Below are 21356 nucleotides of genomic sequence, written 5' to 3'. Positions count from 1 at the left end.
ACGATAATTAGTAGCAAAGAGAATTAAGAATACATAGTGCTCACTCCATACATCGGTTTTGTAACCAAAAAGACTGTTATTTCGTAGTCTACATCTAGCGTCAAGTAACGGAACTATCAGTACTGCTACTCGGGTCGGGTCGTTTATAGTTCGTTTTTTAGCATTAGAAAAAAGGTAAACAATCTTGACGTGTCTTCTTATAGAACCAACAGCTATTGAAAAATATTGAAAAACGCTTTTAAAAAATATAGTTTATATTATTTATGAAAGCAAAATAATGTAAAAGATCGTATATAATTTATAATTGTAACATATTTGCTGTAACTTATTTTTAATAAAAAGACAAATCAAGATCGCTTACCGTCTTTCTAATGCTTAAAAAAACGAACTACAGCAAAAGAACGTTTAACTGAATCTCATTATGCAGTGAATCGTTTTCAAGGGTAGTACATTGATACGCAAATTTATCAGCTAGATTGTTCGTAGAATCATTGGGTATCCTGAAAATATCTGAGGTTCCGAGAGCCCCTTACCTCGTCGCACCTGATGTAGTGGTGGAGTGCTTGTCCTCCGTGCTGCCAGCCGCTGACCTCGTGACGTTCTGCGGCCTCGTTTAGCTGTTCAAGCAGCGGTGCTATACTGCGCAGGTCATCTGTGTCAACTTATGGCTAGACTATATAAGTACCTCGTCGCACACCCTGATGTAGTGGTGGAGTGCTTGTCCTCCGTGCTGCCAGCCGCTGACCTCGTGACGTTCTGCGGCCTCGTTTAGCTGTTCGAGCAGCGGTACTATACTGCGCAGGTCATCTGTGTCAACTTATGGCTAGACTATATAAGTACCTCGTCGCACACCCTGATGTAGTGGTGGAGTGCTTGTCCTCCGTGCTGCCAGCCGCTGACCTCGTGACGTTCTGCGGCCTCGTTTAGCTGTTCAAGCAGCGGTGCTATACTGCGCAGGTCATCTGTGTCAACTTATGGCTAGACTATATAAGTACCTCGTCGCACACCCTGATGTAGTGGTGGAGTGCTTGTCCTCCGTGCTGCCAGCCGCTGACCTCGTGACGTTCTGCGGCCTCGTTTAGCTGTTCGAGCAGCGGTACTATACTGCGCAGGTCATCTGTGTCAACTTATGGCTAGACTATATAAGTACCTCGTCGCACACCCTGATGTAGTGGTGGAGTGCTTGTCCTCCGTGCTGCCAGCCGCTGACCTCGTGACGTTCTGCGGCCTCGTTTAGCTGTTCGAGCAGCGGTACTATACTGCGCAGGTCATCTGTGTCAACTTATGGCTAGACTATATAAGTACCTCGTCGCACACCCTGATGTAGTGGTGGAGTGCTTGTCCTCCGTGCTGCCAGCCGCTGACCTCGTGACGTTCTGCGGCCTCGTTTAGCTGTTCGAGCAGCGGTACTATACTGCGCAGGTCATCTGTGTCAACTTATGGCTAGACTATATAAGTACCTCGTCGCACACCCTGATGTAGTGGTGGAATGCTTGTCCTCCGTGCTGCCAGCCGCTGACCTCGTGACGTTCTGCGGCCTCGTTTAGCTGTTCGAGCAGTGGTGCTATACTGCGCAGGTCATCTGTGTCAACTTATGGCTAGACTATATAAGTACCTCGTCGCACACCCTGATGTAGTGGTGGAGTGCTTGTCCTCCGTGCTGCCAGCCACTGACCTCGTGACGTTCTGCGGCCTCGTTTAGCTGTTCGAGCAGCGGTACTATACTGCGCAGGTCATCTGTGTCAACTTATGGCTAGACTATATAAGTACCTCGTCGCACACCCTGATGTAGTGGTGGAGTGCTTGTCCTCCGTGCTGCCAGCCGCTGACCTCGTGACGTTCTGCGGCCTCGTTTAGCTGTTCGAGCAGCGGTACTATACTGCGCAGGTCATCTGTGTCAACTTATGGCTAGACTATATAAGTACCTCGTCGCACACCCTGATGTAGTGGTGGAATGCTTGTCCTCCGTGCTGCCAGCCGCTGACCTCGTGACGTTCTGCGGCCTCGTTTAGCTGTTCAAGCAGCGGTGCTATACTGCGCAGGTCATCTGTGTCAACTTATGGCTAGACTATATAAGTACCTCGTCGCACACCCTGATGTAGTGGTGGAGTGCTTGTCCTCCGTGCTGCCAGCCGCTGACCTCGTGACGTTCTGCGGCCTCGTTTAGCTGTTCGAGCAGCGGTACTATACTGCGCAGGTCATCTGTGTCAACTTATGGCTAGACTATATAAGTACCTCGTCGCACACCCTGATGTAGTGGTGGAATGCTTGTCCTCCGTGCTGCCAGCCGCTGACCTCGTGACGTTCTGCGGCCTCGTTTAGCTGTTCAAGCAGCGGTGCTATACTGCGCAGGTCATCTGTGTCAACTTATGGCTAGACTATATAAGTACCTCGTCGCACACCCTGATGTAGTGGTGGAGTGCTTGTCCTCCGTGCTGCCAGCCGCTGACCTCGTGACGTTCTGCGGCCTCGTTTAGCTGTTCGAGCAGCGGTGCTATACTGCGCAGGTCATCTGTGGACATGTCAACTTAGTTGCAATCGGAAATAGATGGAGGATAATTTGTTAGAAATATCTAAACCCAAGTTATCGCCACCTTCCTGACCTTGTCCCGACATTTTGCCAAGGTTTGTTTGTAGGGCCACCAATTCGCAAGAACAGGCACAAGTTTTTTTACAAAAGCGCAGTACATTGTATGTTTTATGTATGCAGTATGTTTCGGCTTGCAAAGTAGACGGACGTTTTTGTCACTTTACCTCTTTATCATAAACAAGAATTTTTTCCACGAGGAAAGAAGGTCGTTTATTAGTCCATTTATCTATATAGTCTATGACATAGTAAATTTTGTAGCCACAGTAAATTCACTGCCATCTATCGACACACGATTAAAACTAAAAATAAAAAATATCAAAAAAAATATTTTAACATACATACAAGGAACATACAAGCCTAGTTCCAATAGTTGACACTTCACAGTTAGTTTGTCACCTCTATCAAAGAGGATATATAGGATAGAGGAGTACTGTCATAGTAAATTTTGTAGCCACAGTAAATTCACTGCCATCTATCGACACACGATTAAAAGTAAAAATTAATGGTTAAAAATATCATAAAATATATTTATATATGGATAAATGATTGCATTAATAATTTTTATATGATTTTGACTTTGACCCATATTGTTTCACTGATATGCGTTAAAATTGTTAAATAACAAACGAAACCATAGTGGCGCCATCTGATCGAGAATCAAATTTTCTTGATTTTCGAGGCACGTTTTTTTCCTTAGACTGTATGAATCTATTACGGAGTTATATCTATCTTTGCTTCCGGTTAAGGGGGGAGTAAAACAGTTACCGGCTAACACAGCTTCAGGCAGCAGTTCTTCTAGCAGCACTTTGTGAGCGGCGTTCCATTGCTCAGCGCCGACCAAGTGCTCCACCTCCACTGCCGGTAGGTGCTACGACAAAACATTAATGCATTAACATTTTGACTGCCATTTGTCATTATGTGTTTTCGGGTAATTCCGATAAATAGACCTTGATGGGATGGAATTATGGGTGATTTTCGGAACTAACAAATCGACATTCAGAAGGTATCCGAAATTACCCGAATATACTTTATGCAAAAATTTCACGCATACGCCAACATCATTGGTTATATTGGTATATTATAAGGGTCTCCGGCAAGCTCGGTTCTCTATACAAATGTAGTTCCGCTCTCGTTTTAAAACGACTAGCTAGATTGCTCTGAAACTTTGTACAGTACTGATTAAATTGTAGGGGGCAGCATAGGAACCCCTATTTCTTCTTCTTCCTACCCTTATCCCACGTTATGTGGGGTCGGCACAACATGTTTTTCTCTTCCATTCTCCTCTATCTTTCGTCACCTCAGGACTCACTCCTTTCTTTCTCATATCCTCTTTTACACAATCCATCCATCGCTTTTTGGGTCTACCATACGCTCTCCGTCCATCAACATTCATCCCTAACATTCTTTTGCCTATATGGCATTCATCCCTCCTCATCACATGCCCATACCACGCTAACCTACTACTTCTTATCTTCTCCGTTACTGGTGCTACTTTCAAACTTCCCCTAATATACTCATTCTTAATCCGATCCTTCCTCGTCACTCCACACATCCATCTCAACATTCTCATTTCCGCTGCGTGCACTCTTCTTTCATCCGTCACTTTCGTCGCCCAGCATTCTGATCCATACATTACAACAGGTCTCACGATCGTCCTGTAAATTTTCCCCTTAAGTTTAAGAGGCATTCATGGATCGCAAGTTGTTCCAGACCTGTCGCCATTTCATCCATCCCGCATTTATTCTATTTTTCACGTCACGGTCGATGCGTCCGTCTCTCTGGATCAATGACCCAAGGTACCGGAAGTCGGAGCAGACTGGTAGGGATACACCATCTAAGGCAATATTGGAAAAACTGGTTAGACCACCGAAATCGCAGAACATGTGCTCCGTTTTGGTTCTGCTTATTTTCAGTCCCACACTTTCCAGCTTTTCTTGCCAGCACAGGAACCCCTATTTAACTATTTAACCATTTAAATCCCATGCCTATCGTGTGCGGCGCGTCATTGTGAACCTTGTCTGGATGCACGAAGGTTGATATTGGGCTGTCGCAGCGCGCGTCAGCTGACTTTGGTGGTAATGACGCGAAGTGTCAATATAAAATTTAAGTTTACGATTTCGCCCGGCATAACATTCAGCGTGCTGTGCTGCTAGGCGAGCGTAAAATATAGAGGGCAGCACCTATAGGCGTTTAGAACAGTAACAATGTCAAATTAAAACAACGTAGTCCGTCTGTATCAAGGGCCTGACACTTTTTGATAGAGAAACATAGTCTTATTGCGATTCCTATAAGAGGAAAGAGAAAATAGTGCCACGCTTTGTCCTTATCAACGACCGGGTGGCATCATAGGTAGGAGGCGATGGCGAAATTTCGAAATTTATAAGAGTGAAAGAGAAAAAATCCTATGCTGCCCAAATTTTATATGAATATTGTTTCTCTTACCGGGGGTCGCTCGATGGAGCGTCTATAACTACATGTATATACCATAGAGTAACTTATACTAGAGCGGTACTGTCATAGTAAATTTTGTAACCCCAGTAAATTCACTGCCATCTGTCGACACACTTTAAAACTAAAAATAAATATTTATAAAAATACGATAAAATGTATTTAAATATGGATAAATGATTTTGTTTATTTGCATTAATTATTTTTATATGATTTTGACCCATGTTCTTTCACTGGTATGCGTTAAAATTATAAATAACAAACGAAGCAGTCAACGCCCTCTATACGAGTGTAGGCCAAAACTAGTGGCGCCATCTGATCGAGATTCAAATTTTCGTGATTTTTCGAGGCACGTTTTTTCCTTAGACTGTATCCATCTATTACTGAGTTATATCTATCTTTGTATATACTATGTGTATGGTATGTATAGTCTCACCTCGTACTTGGCGCGGTGCGCCTGCGCGAGCAGCAGCCACCGGCGCGGCACGTGCAGCGCCTCCATCAGCTCGAGCCGCGCGCGCAGCTCCGGCGTGTCGGCGCGCGAGGGCGCGTGGCGGGACAGCACGCCGCGGATCAGGTGCCCGCGACTGAAACAGCATAGAGTAACCATAGAGTAACTTATACTAGAGCGGTACTGTCATAGTAAATTTTGTAACCCCAGTAAATTCACTGCCATCTGTCGACACACTTTAAAACTAAAAATGAAGATTTATAAGAATACGATAGAATGTATTTAAATATAGACAAATGATTTTTTTTATTTGAATTAATTATTTTTATGATTTTGACCCATGTTCTTTCACTGATATGCGTTAAAATTGTTAAATAACAAACGAAACCGTCAACGCCATCTATACGACTGTAGGCCAAAACTAGTAGCGCCCTCTGAACGAGAATCAAATTTTCTTGATTTTCGAGGCACGTTTTTTCCTTAGACTGTATCCATCTATTACGGAGTTATATCTATCTTTGGAAACAGTAACATCTAACATAAGAAGAACCAACTTCCTAAATATTTTTTCGACTCGTCGACTGTAATAGTTGAATTTCGTATACCAAAACTGTAATTGGGTACTGTTAATGTATGGGCTCCCAATTCAACTATAATATTCATTTCGAAACGGTTTAGTCGACTATAATGAAATTGACCGATCACAGCTCGCCGCGGTCAAGAGGACGAAACAAAATGATAGCTCAAAATAATTATTTATTTTAGGTTGCATAGTAGAAACAATTGCTTCATAAGTTAGAAACGCGCATGTGACACCCTTAATACAGCAACAGCCATAGACTACGAAAACCGCTTAGCGTTGCTTGTTAGTCTCCATAGGCTACGGTGGCCAAAATCGAGAAAAAAAACTGTCTAAAAATTGAATTTAGCGCGGAGCAAGTACCAGGGCCTCATGAGTTACGAGGAGGTGTCGTTGACCAACCCGCCGGGCCCCGGTGGCCGGGGCGCGCACGAGTATGAAGGTATCGCGGGCTGCGGCAGCTCGCGTATCTTAGCTGTATACTTTTGGTTTGTTTACCTATATGATTCTACTAGTTTGAAGTATTATTTTTGTTGACTCGTAGAAAAAATATTGTATACAATCGTGATACAACGGAGAGCTTTTCAGTCGAGTACCGTGTTAAGGCCACGAAGCTTGCTGAGTGGCCTTATTGGGTACGAGATTGAAAAGCTTGATTATATCACTATTGTATAAAAGTTGCTATAAAATAAATACCCCAACAACTAGTCCGTCTTTGCTTTGGTTTTGCATTAGCCTTAAGATAAAACTGTCACTATAACACAAATTGATCCAAGTATTATTTGCTAACTTTGCACCAACTTTCCTGAACCTGCAACTTTTCAAATATTTTTTGTTTGTTATATACAATATCCACACTATCCTAGCATGGTACGGGCATGTGATGCGGAGGGATGAAAGTCATGTGACGAGAAAGGTATTAAGAATGAATGTGGAGGGAAGTACGAGGAGAGGAAAACCGAGGAAAAGGTGGATGGACTGTGTGAAAGATGATATGAAACTAACGCAAGTGAATGATGAGATGACGGGTGACAGAGATGTATGGAAGAAAAAGACATGCTGCGCCGACCCCAAGTGAATGGGACAAGGGCAAGCGAATGATGATATACAATATCCACACTTAAGCCGTTAGGGTGGTGAGCCAACGCTTGCACGGCGAGATGCGAAACTCCTGCCGCCTCTAGTTGTTCGCGACTCCAGTGATGCTCTCTATAGACGGGCTGTCGAACCACACGCCGAGAAGGAAGCTATGAGAAACAACATCCACACTCACGCGGCTTCGTTAGGGTGGTGAGCCAACGCCTGCACGGCGAGATGCCACGCTCCTGCCGCCTCTAACTGCTCCGCTACTCCAGTGATGCTCTCTATAGACGGGCTGCCGAACCACACGCCGAGAAGGAAGCTATAGAAACAAAATAAACATCAATTAGCTTTCAAATTGTCTTTACTGGTATAGACCAATTTCATAAACAAGAAATAACCGTTTTACTTCGTAACCTAAAGTTCAGTTGTCGACTCTTGGCTTATACCTCTGTATTACTTCTAAATGGTCCTTCGAGTCGGATAACCGCATTGGGCGAGTAGTTTTTTTTTTGTGAATCAAATTTTTCTTTACTCGTTGCCATGGTTACGGTCACAGGGTCACTCTTTAAATCCTGGTTTTATGGCATTTAAAGTAACCAAACATACATTTTTGTGGTAGTTATTTCCACAATTGGCCATCTACCAAGCAAGATAATATTATTCAAACAAACTGTGTTACTGTCGCCTGGCTGAAGGGACAAAATAACTATAAGAAATAGTTGATTTACCCTTTGACTGTGTGTTAATTTCAGCCGGATATCAACCAGCGAAAATTGAGCGCATAATGTGTATAGGATAAAATGATATATGTACCTTAAACTGTAATCGGTAGGGTCGGGGGTGTAGGCGGCGGGGTGCAGCTTGGGTCGGTGGTTGAAGGCCCGAGCCCGGAGCAGCTCGTAGCGGAGGTCGAGCACGCGGCGTTGCTTGCCGTTCTGCAATAGATAGAGGTTTGAAAGCAAGTTTTTAATATTCTTTCAACTGTTTGCATTAAGTACAAGAATCATAGTCTTCTAAGGCTCAGCCATACAAATGAAAAATCAGAATGTTGCCACTGAAATTTGAACCTATAGTGTAGGGAATAGAGTTGAAAATTTAACGAAACAGAGTTGGCAACTGTTCCAATTGAATATGATTTAAATTTCATTGAACTGAATAAGTACTACAGATAAGACAGATAAGGAGGATAAAAGAGCTCCCGACGACGGATTGTGTTGGATGCGACGGACCTGCATTACACAAAATTGAAGTCTCAAGCGTCCATAGACAACGGTAGCCACACCGACGTGGTTTAGCAGGTAGATATGCCTGTTTGCCACCAGAGACCAGAGACAAAAATGTTCAAAATATCATTTGTAGGCCGAACGAAGCAAGGTTTTGTACTTATTAGTTGTAGTATTACTTCTAAATGGTCCTTCGAGCCGAATAACGACCTTGGGCAAGACCGAGCAAAGCGAGATCTTGCAGTTCAGTACTATATGGTCCTTCGAGCCGGATCACTGCCTCAGCAAGATCGAGCGAAGCGAGATCTTGTAGTTTATTACTGGTCGTACGATTCAGATATGAAACATCAAAAACATGACGTTTAAAACAGAAAAATGTATACAGGATACGTACATCGTGGACGGTGACGTCATATTCCCCCATATAGGGGGGCAGGGGACACTTGAGCTCGGCCTGGTCGTCCAGCACCACGGTGAGGTCGGCCTCGGCCTCCGTGCCCGACACGAAGAAGCTCTCGTACGTGCGGATCACGTGCTCCAGGGACGGGACGGGGGCGCAGATGTATCTGTAGACAAATGGGTTGAGTAATTTTAATATTAGGTAAAAATGTTAACTAAAAGAATGAAAATGACTTATATTGACCAGGATATAGACCGTGATTACCTTTTGTATTGTTTATGAGCTCCCGATATTTCGACGCAGTTACATGCATCTTGTTCACGGGTCTATCCCGGTTAATATAAGTCTAGTGAAACTAACCGTGAATAATTCAAAACTCTTATTAGAATGAAAATGGCTATCAATAGGGAATATTACGCGAAACACTGCGTAGGTGGCGCCACTAACCACAATCTGAGGGTCTATCGCGAACGAAAAATCGAAATTTTGTTATGTGACATCTCTGTCACTCTTGCATATTCGAGCGATAAAGAGGCCGATAGCGAAATTTCGGATTCGAGTTTCCCGGTAGATCCTCTGTAAATCAACCGCCTTGATGCATCGATGTCATATTTTTATTATCTCTGAAAACTTGTCAAAAACCTGTTAAAGGTATGTATAAGTTACTCTATGGTTTACTAAAGGTAAAGGTATGTATAAGTTACTCTATGGTGGTATGGTAATACTTTAATTTATTTATTGTGACATTGAATTCAAATTATGATTAATTTTTTTTATTCTTTTTATTTTACTTTTACTTTTACAATTGCCAAAATCGGAATGTATGGAATGTTATTAATTTTTTTTATCTTTTATCACTTTTACAATGTTATTATTTGATGATTATAATTATCTTATTTTATTTCTTTACACAAATTACGGTAGATATATTATAATGAAATGTTTTAATAGGTATTAGATAGTAAGTTAAACATTGTTGTTGTGCCCTAACAGGGTGTCATGAATTTACTTACTTTATTTGTAACACCTTATTTTATGTATCATGACTGTGCAATAAATGAAATATGAAATATGAAATGGTTTACTAAAAAGGCTAGTGCTGCACTCTAATATCCCCTATTATAAGGCCGTTCGTACATTTGGCACTCTCCCCACTATGCCAGCAGATGAAATAAGTGATAATAGCCCTAAACAACAACAACTCATTCCAGACAGTGCTCCCTCAGTTAATTCAGAACCTGCAACCGAGACACAGGAGAGTAGGAAAGTAAACCTTGTAAACGGTGATGCAGGTGAAAATGATAGTTTTGGCAATACCTTCACTATAGCAGATGACTCAGTCTGGGAAAATGTGCGGTACAGGAGAGGGCGGATGTCTAACACACCCTCCGATGGAGTTCGTAGTGGTACTGAAGGAGTGTCCGCGGGTGACAACCATGCTGGCAGCGACAGGCGTGGTAGCAGTGCTAACGGACGCATAGTGGGCCGAGCAGGCGCCGAAGGTGGCGTATGCCGTGGCACGGCTCCGCCCGGCACAACTTCCTTATCTGCCGCGGAGCGTCTGCAACAACTGCATCTGTGCTACGTCGAGCAGGGAACTACGGTGGAACAAGTGCGGGAGCATCTGAACACTATCTGTGAAAGTGATGTGTGTACGGTTGAATCCCTTAAGTCCCGTGGGAACTATTCGTCATTTAAACTTGGAGTGCCCACAAAGTTCTCTGAGCTTGTGCTGTCAGCTAATAACTGGGCCGAAGGAATATGTGTTAAGTGTTGGCGACAGAACTTTCGTTCGGGCCGGGGGAAAACCCGCGTCAGCGGCCCGCCCCCGGCATAAAAAACTTTTGTTTTATTACCAAAATGTTCGGGGATTGCGATCCAAGACTGGCATGTTTATTCAAAATGTTACCATCAGTAAGTTTGACATCATTGGCCTTACTGAAACCTTCCTGACAAGCTCCGTGCGCGACGGTGAGCTCTTCCCCAGTGGGTGGCGCGTGGCGCGCCGAGACCGCGCGGGCGACGCTGGCTGGGGCAGGGTGCTGCTGGCCGCACGCGAGCGCTACTCAATGCGTGTCCTTGATGACATCGATGGCCTTACCGTAGATATGGAGTTGTTATTTGCAATAATTACTTATAAGGATTTGAAATTTTTGTGTTGTGTCGTATACCTACCTCCAAGCTATAATACTGAGCAGTATACGAATGTCTTGACATGTATTGAGAATGCTGTATGTGCTTATCCTGACTTATGTTTCATCTTGTTTGGCGATTTTAATCTCAATTCATGTTCATCTAATGTAAAAAGTGACTTTGATATTTTTTGTGACTTTTGTAAATTGACTCAGTATAATAATGTTTTTAACGACCACGGGGGCATGTTAGATCTCGTGCTGAGTGATTTAGATGGGAAACTGCTGTCGGTATATACTTGTTCTGATGAAATGCTAGTACCGATGGACGCGTACCACCCGCCCCTTGCGATTTTGGTGACATTTCCATGCGGCCTGCCTCCGCCGTCCGTGCCGCCGCGCCCGCGCGCCGCTTCCTGCCCGGACTGGAACTGGCGAAAGGCCGACTACGAAATGCTTTATTCGGCCCTGGCGGCTATTGAGTGGACCGATCTCCTAGCAGCTACTGATGTTGACTGTGCTACTGAAATCCTGTATGCCAAACTTTACTCGTGCATTAATCAATTTGTTCCTTTAAAAAACCGCTCTCATAACCAATCTAAATACGTATACCCAAAATGGTTCACAGGGGAGATTATACGTAATATTAAAACTAAATACTTTCACTTGAAACGCTTCAGGCAGGAGGGCAAAGACTTCAACAGACATATGTTCAAATATTATAGATCGCAAGTGAAATATTTAATTGACGACGCATATAAACTTTACATTCAAAATCTGCAATGTAGTATTGTTAATTGTCCGGAAAAGTTCTGGGATTATGTTAAAGACAAAAAAAGGGAACGACAGCACAGTGATCAATCGTTCTATATCGATGGAAATGTAGTAAGTGGTCAGGGCGCTGCAGATGCCTTCGCTAATTATTTCAGCTCAGTGTTTCAGCAGGATAGGCCGATCCTGGACGCGGCGGCCGCGGCGCGAGAGGCATACATTTCTGGTGACTCAAGGTCAGTTTCCATTCCCTTTGTCTCTGAGTCTGATTTTAGAGCGGCTATTCGCAAACTAAAACCTCGCTCATCTGGTGGGCCGGATGGTATCCCAGTGTTCCTGGCCAAAGATTGTGCTGATACCTTGATTGCTCCTCTGTTGCACATATATAACCTCTCACTCAAATACTCCGCCTATCCAAATCGCTGGAAAACTTCTAGGGTGACACCGGTTCCTAAGGATGGTAACAATACAGATATTACCTCCTTTAGGCCTATAGCTGTTCTTCCTGTGTTTGGGAAAGTATTTGAAATCATACTTAACCGCCATTTAAGTCTGCAGGTGGCTGATCGCTTGCAACCCAGTCAGCACGGCTTCCGTAAGTCGCGATCTACAGTCACGAATCTCGTTGCCCTCGCTGACTATGTCTGCAAAGAGATGGATGAGGGGTACCAGGTCGATGCTGCGTATTTCGACTTCAAAAAGGCATTCGACCTGGTCGACAACGACATATTGCTGAGGAAGCTAGCGCTAGCGGGCTTCACACCAAAGCTATTAGATTTCTTTGCTAATTACATGTGTGGCAGGCAGCAGTACGTCAGGGTGGGCGGCTTCGAGTCTAGTGACTACTGTACGCTGTCTGGTGTGAGTCAGGGCAGTACCTTGGGGCCCACTCTTTTTCTCCTCATGATAAACGACTTGCCCGACACAATCAGTGCTGCTAAGTGTCTTCTTTTCGCCGATGACCTGAAGCTGTTCCTAGGTATTCGTAGTATTAGCGACAGTGCATCGATGCAAGCTGATATTGATGCTGCTGCCAGGTGGAGTGAGAGAAATCGACTTCCCTTTAACGTGAAAAAGTGTAAGGCGATAACTTTCTCGCGTAAGCGTTCTGATCTCCAAACTGGGTACAGCTTGGCGGGTTCCTCGTTGGAGAAAGTTAGTGAAATCCGAGACCTAGGTTTAATATTAGACAAAAAATTCGACTTCCATTCGCATATCACTCGTATTAGCAAGCAGGCCAGTAAAACCTTAGGATTTGTAATGAGAATATCCAAGCAGTTTCACGTTGGAGTGGCTAAGTTTCTCTTTAACGCGTACGTGCGCAGCAAGTTGGAGTATGGTGCGGTTGTCTGGGATCCGTATGAGGCGAAGTATTCCCTAATGCTTGAAAAAATACAACGAAAATTTGCACGCTGGTTGTATAAAAAAGCCTACGGATATTACCCGTACCTCTACCCTTCCATCTTTGTCTCGGGGATGGTTGGGCTAGACACGCTCGAATTAAGGCGGAAGTTGTTGCTCCTGGTGCACTATCTCTCAATCGTTCATCACCAAGTTGATAGCCCAGAGGTGTTAGGGAGGATAGGGTTGTTAGTGCCTAGGAGGGTACCGCGGGATGTAGACGGGGCGGTCGCACCGCGTCGCCGGCCGTGTGTGTTGCTGCGGCCGGCCGCTCGCACGTGTTACGCGAGGCACGCACCTACCACGCGTGCTTTATCATTGCTCCATTTAATGCTCACTCAGTATGTAGACGCTGACATGTTCGCCGATCGTTTAGCACATTTGTGCAGAACTGCTAGGCAATTTTTGAATTTTTATAATTTTAATTGACTGTCATGACATTTTATTTTATATGTTGTATATTTTATTGACATTGTTTAATATTATACCCGATTTTTTTTTGTTTCCTAGCGTGTAAGTAAATTTGAAATTAGAATTTGTTTTGACATTTTTATGCGCATGTTTTTATAAGTATTAATGTTGAGGTTAGTTTTAATTAGTTTCCATGTTCCTACTCATATCTGTACTCCTAGCATGTAAGTGAATTGGTTTTAAACTGTAAACTTACATTGTTTCCAATAAATAATAAATAAATAATAAATGGTTTGAACAAGATACCTGGCGGTGGCATGTAATGTTTGCAGCCAGTCGCTTTCCATGAGCTTAGTCCGGGGGCTCTCCAAGCCAGCGAGGAGTTGTAAAGAGGCCAGTCGGTGGGCTGACACTGTGCTTTCGGCTCCGCACTCTCGCCATTGGGACAGCTGCCGAGCTATGAGGCTTCGGAATACCCCGTCTCCTGTAAACAGTTTAAGGGTTACTTTGCGTTTTCATTGACGCTTTTTAGGGTTCCGTACCCAAAGGGTAAAAACGGGACCCTATTACTAAGACTCCGCTGTCCGTCTGTCCGTCCGTCTGTCTGTCTGTCACCAGGCTGTATCTCATGAACCGTGATAGCTAGACAGTTGAAATTTTCACAGATGATGTTTTCTGTTGCCGCTATAACAACAAATACTAAAAACAGAATAATATAAATATTTAAATGGGGCTCCCATACAACTAACGTGATTTTTTTGCTGTTTTTTTCCGTAATGGGAACTTCGTGCGCGAGTCCGACTCGCACTTGGCCGGTTTTTAATTCTGTCCTTACATCTCTTCATACAATACAGGTATCCTCTACATACAATTTTATTTTTGAAATTAAAATGTTGTCCACTGATATGTTCGGAAATTTGGAGTATTTTGTCAGGCGTTTGTACCGTAACAAATGGGTCCTACTTCCTCATTTCAGGCGTTGTTCCAATGTGATGGGAACTAACATGAGTATGATTAAAAGCATCATAGTCACTCACTGAACATATATCGAAACAAGGTTTAAATATATTCTCAATTAAATATCTTCGAAAATCTGTGGTAAAACTTACCTGCCGCTTGCGCGATGAGTGATGCCATGTGCATGTCTCCGTGGTCTCTCGATACCTTGCAGGCTTCGAGCAACCGCCCGCCTAATAGCAGGGTCCATACACGCGCACTGTGCCCGTCCGACTCTGAAACGTAAATGTTTACTTTATCGACCGAACAAAGCAGAGTCAACTATGAATGCGTCTGACTGAAAATAAGTGACGCTTTCTTTCTGTGGCGCAAGCTGAGTAGAGTAGTAGACACTCGAGCGGGGCGAACATTTTAAACAAATTCAAATATGTGCGAGCATGCACAGTATACCAAACTGTAATCGCATACTTTTCAATATAGGCTCCCGACTCAACTATAATGACTTCTTTCAAAACGCTTTAGTCAATTGTAATGGATTTGACCAATCACGTGTCGCCGCGATCAAGAGAAAAAGACATCAACGCGCTAAATTTTGTTTATTTGTTTGTTTGTTTCTTGAATGTTTTTCTTTTTTTTTTCTTGTATACTTGTTTTTTTATTTTTGTTTGTGCTCTTTATGTATATCTTTTTGGTTTGGTTAATATGTTTGTATATAATTAGGTATTCTTTGTGTGTAGCTTTGTAATGTTTTAATATGTATCTGTGTGTTATCTGTCGTGGCATCACCGAATGGGCCCTACGGAAGACCAGCGCTGGCTTTATAGCTAGCATTATGCTGAGTTGGGTCCATTTCGTGATGCACACTTGATGATCTCTTCTTTTCTTGCTGTTGTTGTCTGTACATGTTCGTACTTGTGTTGTGATCGTCACGAATAAATGTCTTTTATCTTTATCTTTTATCAAATAAGAAGCGCGTTCATGTCTTTTGCAAGTAGTGCTATCTTTTTATCTACTGAGATACTTATTAGGTTTTATAGTAGAAAAAGTATTGCAAAGTTAAAATATTAGGTTAGGGGGATAAAACTGATGAAACGCGAGATGAAACGGCTATTATCTAAAAATCTATAAACATAGGTAATGTTTATCCTTCATTTCGCTCTCGTATTCCAAAGAGCTAATTTGGATTTAACTCTTTGTAACTTACCATCTTCTGCCTCTGGTTTGCAAGGCCGCTCTAGCTCACGGTCGGTTATGCCAGCTACTGTCTCCGTCAGCCAACGTAATAGCTCCCGATGACGGTTTACTATCGACAAGTCATCTGTACCGGGAATTCCTGCAAACAACCAGATAGATATAACTCCGTAATAGATGGATACAGTCTAAGGAAAAAACGTGTCTCGAAAATAAATAAAATTTGATTCTCGATCAGATGGCGCCACTACCTTTGGCCTACTCTCGGATGGCGTTGACGGTTTCGTTTGTTATTTAACAATTTTAACGCATATCAGTGAAAGAACATGGATCAAAATAAAATAAAAATAATTTATGCAAGTAAGGGCAAATCGCATGGTAGCATGGGCATGTGATGCGGAGGGATGAAAGTCATGTGACGAGAAAGGTATTAAGAATGAATGTGGAGGGAAGTACGAGGAGAGGAAAACCGAGGAAAAGGTGGATGGACTGTGTGAAAGATGATATGAAACTAACGCAAGTGAATGATGAGATGACGGGTGACAGAGATGTATGGAAGAAAAAGACATGCTGCGCCGACCCCAAGTGAATGGGACAAGGGCAAGCGAATGATGAATTATTACAAATAAAGAAAAATCATTTATCCATACATAAATACATTTTTTGATATTTTACTTTTAGTTTTATTCGTGTGTCGATAGATTGCAGTGAATTTACTTTTTCAACCAACTTTTTTAATTTTATAAGCTTTACGCTCACTGTGATACTGGGCCGAAAATCTCGATGACTATAGTCTGAACTCTGAACTTTATTCTCACGGAATTAATGTAAATTGGCCGGTGACAAAAAACTTTTGCAGCATACATGGTACTTAAACTGTGCATATTTTCCATATTTATTAGAAATCATTTTATATTCTACTCCAGAAATATTGACTCTGTTAAAAGGATTCTAAATTTTAACATAAAACATTTTGGTATATTAATGGAAAAGAAAAAGCTGCTTTTGTCGGGTAGTTTATTTATTGCACTGGTATCACTATGGCGATTCAAGCGGGCAACCAAGTTTCGAGATTGAGTGCTTCCGTAACCGCTTCTAATGGCTTCAATTTAAACCGCCTTCAAAAAAGTGGAGGTAATCAATTTGAATGTTTTTTTGTAAGTATGTAGGTATGCTACCGCAAAACTCCGTCAATTGTTACTACCTACATTTATTTTTAAGTTTTTCTGCGAGTCCTTACTTTGAGAACCCCTGACTTGCCTGCAAGCTGGCCTATGGAACTCTCCGCGCGAGCTCGGATTTATACCTACGACTCGCTTCCCGCCGGCGGTACTAAAGCTAGCTAGTTGGTTGCCACACGCGCTCACGCACGTTACTGCGCGCTATGCCAAAGTAATATCTTCGTAACGCACAAATAACACAGCTTGTAGTGTGGATGGATGCAGAAACAACAAAACAAATAAAAAAATATAGTTTTTTCCTCTTTCAACAGATGAGGAAAAGTAAGTATGTATGTAGACATTCTTAATATAGGTACTTACACCTACTGTTATTATTTTTACGATAGTTACAAGCTACGTAGGTACTATTAAATTGTTTTAAAGATGTAGGTAATGTTTTTTACGACACATTTATAGTTAGATATCTACCTAAGATACCTAAGTGTTTGAAAGAAGCGTCGGCAACCCTAGCGTTGTGTCGGCGCGTGCGGTGCGGGGAGCGGCGCGTTGAAGGTCACTCCATTGTATTTTTGTGTAGGTATCAAAACGGTAGGTATTTGCGTTTTCTTTGAGAGATAAGTATCTGTTCGTAAGAACTATTATATAATCTGTGCTGCAAGTGTCACTTTGACAGTGACAGTTATATATACACTATTGTATGTTGCACTATAGTCCTTATCACGTCGCAATAAGGTATACAAAGAGTCAATTAAATGAGCAGATTGTTACTTACCGCCGTTATCTAAGTCCGCGCCCCACAGCGCCTCGCAAAGCGTCCACACTTCATAGCAGTACGCTCCCGACACACCAAACTAAACAAAAAAAAAATGTTATTATAGTACCTAACGTTTAAGACATAATTTGCATGTTGCTAGCATAGCTGAGGAGCGTCTTTTCAAGAGGGTTTATTTCCCTATGAAAACCATACAAAAATAAGCCTTGTGAAAAGACACACAATCCTCACACTCAAAGGGTAAAAACGGGACCCTATTACTAAGACTTCGCTGTCTGTCTGTCCGTCTGTCACCAGGCTGTATCTCATCAACCGTGATAGCTAGACAGTTGAAATTTTTACAGTTTATTTATTTCTGTTGCCGCTATAACAACAAATACTAAAAAGTACGGAACCCTCGGTGGGCAAGTCCGACTCGCACTTGTCCGGTTTTTTAGTTTTGGTTACCAAACGCGCTGTACAAGTAACCTTAGTTGTCCTGTCCCGGTCCTGCCCCGCCTGCTCGCGGAGCGCCCGCAGGGCTTCCCTCCGGTCCCGCGGCGCCTCCTTCAGCGTGAGGCGCGGACAGTGCTCCCCGGCGGACTCCTCGGCGGGGAAACACGTCGACCATTCCAGGAGGATTTCCATCTGCTTGGTGAGCGTGGCCTGCAAGAAATAACAACGTTAAGCTTTATTTTTATATCCCGGATACTATAGTACATTATTGTCGAGGCTCGGAAGTAGCTACTTGCTGGCTGAGGATTCGTTTTAAACGGACGACCTTGGGAGTCCGTTTAATTGAATCCGAAGCCAGCAAGTAGCCTTCCAGCCGAGTCATATATAGTGCTTTTCTCAAAAATGGCGCAATAAATACAAATACAGTAGAAATATTTTACAGAAGCAACGTTCTTATGTATATATTTTCACAGAAAAAAGTTAAAAGATTTTCTTTGCCGCCGTTTTATTTTTTTATTAAAAATGGAAGTGTATTTTTCTGCTGAAAATACGCCAACCTATTTGAGACACCTAAATAGTCGCGGTACCAACATTATAATAATAAGTACTGATCATCTGTTTGGCTGTTTAATGGACCTATGCCTTCATTTGATATGGCCACTTCAACTTTTAAAAAGTGTGGAACTCGACAAGTAATGGAATTTGTATGCAACATTGCAGTCCCGAAATCGAGACTGCAATGTTTTTAACTTTTTAATTTTTTGACTGACCATAAACTACGCACTTCGCGACCTACTTTTTAACCGGCAACGTCGACTTTGCCGTCTATTTTTGAGAAAAATATCTTATTATATCCTCCTTGGAAATAGTAACTGATGACCTTACCATAAAGTTGTTGGTGGTGTCAGTTTGTCCTATAGCGAGCCTGGCGACCACAGTCTCGCTCCAGTCGTCTTCAGCACGTCCCGCGACGTACTTGCCGATTTCTGATAGTTGTGCCGCTGAAAATATTAAAAATATTAACACGCGTCGACATTTCATAGCCGTGGCTCTAAACACCTAAGTATATGTGACGTTTTACATCAAAAGGTACCACATTGTCGCTTACCATAAGGACGAAATTGGATTGTATCTTTATACGAATAACCTGTCAGCGTCTTTACGGCAAGCGACAATGTGGTACCTTTTGATTGAAAACGACACATAAGGTCTAAGCTATCGGGCGTTTTCAGAAATCGGCGTAGGTTCAACCGCTGTTCGGATTTTGAGAAATTTGAAGTAGGTAACACGCAACGATTTCTGAAAACGCTTATAACCTTGTAAGTCCCAATGTGCATTAGAATGTACACTTTGTTTCAATCTAATTTGAACCTTTCAAAAACTATATAAAGTAGTATTTCTTTTGTTTAATTGTTTTGTAAAACAAACGAAAGTCATTTTAAACTTTCGCGGTTTGAACACATATTAAATCACATTTACAAACGGGTCTATCGCGAATTTATTTTGTTACTTTTATTTACCGACGTTTCGACACAGGTTTCACTGGTCGTGGTCGCGGCTAACTTAGTTATAGTTAGCCGCTTAGCCGCGACCACGACCAGTGAAACCTGTGTCGAAACGTCGGTAAATAAAGGTAACAAAATAAATTCGCGATAGACCCGTTTGTAAATGTGATTTAATAAACGAAAGTCACCCTAAGTTATTATACAAGAAGGTTCAAATTATAAATAGGGAAACTGTGTATGGTGGGCTTTATGAGGATAGTAGCAACATGTGCATATAGAATAGAATAGAATAGAATTCATTTGTTCATGGTGTAGTTTACCATACAAACGTATTACAAAGAAAAAGTATATTTGAAACAAAAAGTATATACTTAGTTTACCACGAAATGGTCCCGCCTCAGCATAATGCTAACCCTAAAGTCAGCGCTGGTCTACCGGCGAGACCATTTGTGGCCCTTATCTATCACCGAACGCATCCACTTTGCGGTGACGTCAGCGCCATCAAACCTGCGCCTGCGCTAAAATGTCATGACGACTTATAAGGCCATGCCGCACAAGTGTTGTTAGATAAATTTCCTATTTAATTCATATAATATTATTATTATATTATATACGAATGCGCAGGCAGCTTAAAATAGCTGATACGTGCATATCAATGTCCTGCACTTGTGTTCTGTCCATTCGTAAAATGTTTGTCGATTCTGTTTTTAAAGGAGTTCACTGAAGGCGCACTGATTACGGATTCGGGCAAACTGTTCCACACTTTCACTACACGGTCAGACAGGAAGTGTCGTCTTGGGTTGCTACTACTCTGCGTCCGTGCCAGCTTCAGAGAATATGTATTAGTTTTCGTAAAAATTACATAAAATAAACTCGATAACATTACAAACAAGATGAAATACAAACATACAACGTAAAACAAACAACATATGTTTGTTTACCTCTAGGCAGGTCGGCGAGAGCGTCATACGTAGAGGTGAAGACCATAGCGCCGCCGGGACCGAACCCGACGCGACTGTGGCGAGCGCGACTCACTGACAGATCCGCTATGCATGCCGCGTCCAGTTTACCTACATATAAGTTTTGAATGATTCACGGTTAGTGTCACTAGACTTATATCACGAGAGAGAGGTAATCACGGTCTATATCCCGGTCAATATAAGTCTACCTACATACACTCCAGGCCAAAAGTATGGAAACAAGCTTGTATTTCAATAGAAAAGTGTGATTTTTTAAGCGATGGTTGTAATGTATAGATCAGAATGCTGGGCGATGAAAGTGACGGATGAAAGAAGAGTGCACGCAGCGGAAATGAGAATGTTGAGATGGATGTGTGGAGTGACGAGAAAGGATCGGATTAAGAATGAGTATATTAGGGGAAGTTTGAAAGTAGCACCAGTAACGGAGAAGATAAGAAGTAGTAGGTTAGCGTGGTATGGGCATGTGATGAGGAGGGATGAATGCCATATAGGCAAAAGAATGTTAGGGATGAATGTTGATGGACGGAGAGCGTATGGTAGACCCAAAAAGCGATGGATGGATTGTGTAAAAGAGGATATGAGAAAGAAAGGAGTGAGTGCTGAGGTGACGAAAGATAGAGGAGAATGGAAGAGAAAAACATGTTGTGCCGACCCCACATAACGTGGGATAAGGGCAGGAAGAAGAAGAGATTGACAATTTGGTAAAAATAATAATAGAACATTTTAAAACTAAATTACTCTGGCTGTGATAGTTGCTAATTCAACATTTTGTCATGTAATTAAAGGGTAGGTATAATTATGTAACTTTTTCCTACTTTAATTTTTTTAGCTTTTCGACAATATTT

General features: G+C 42.4%; 1 protein-coding gene across 1 annotated transcript in view; it reads right to left on the bottom strand.

The window, feature by feature from the left end:
* The window catches only part of LOC134753054 (nuclear pore complex protein Nup98-Nup96), an 83357-nt gene that overhangs the window by 11262 nt on the left and 50739 nt on the right, over positions 1-21356 (bottom strand). Inside the window, exons 33-45 of the mRNA XM_063688816.1 lie at positions 20473-20601; positions 18912-19027; positions 18060-18236; positions 17592-17670; positions 15652-15780; positions 14600-14722; positions 13797-13974; positions 8770-8941; positions 7966-8087; positions 7343-7471; positions 5475-5625; positions 3356-3458; positions 2391-2512 (exon numbers count right to left, since the gene is read on the bottom strand). Of these exons, the coding sequence (XP_063544886.1) occupies positions 2391-2512; positions 3356-3458; positions 5475-5625; positions 7343-7471; positions 7966-8087; positions 8770-8941; positions 13797-13974; positions 14600-14722; positions 15652-15780; positions 17592-17670; positions 18060-18236; positions 18912-19027; positions 20473-20601 (1730 nt within the window). The remainder of the gene's footprint in view (positions 1-2390; positions 2513-3355; positions 3459-5474; positions 5626-7342; positions 7472-7965; positions 8088-8769; positions 8942-13796; positions 13975-14599; positions 14723-15651; positions 15781-17591; positions 17671-18059; positions 18237-18911; positions 19028-20472; positions 20602-21356) is intronic.

Source organism: Cydia strobilella, chromosome 26 (assembly GCF_947568885.1).
Source record: "Cydia strobilella chromosome 26, ilCydStro3.1, whole genome shotgun sequence".
Lineage (NCBI taxonomy): Eukaryota > Metazoa > Arthropoda > Insecta > Lepidoptera > Tortricidae > Cydia > Cydia strobilella.
This window is presented reverse-complemented; position numbering and strand designations above follow the sequence as displayed.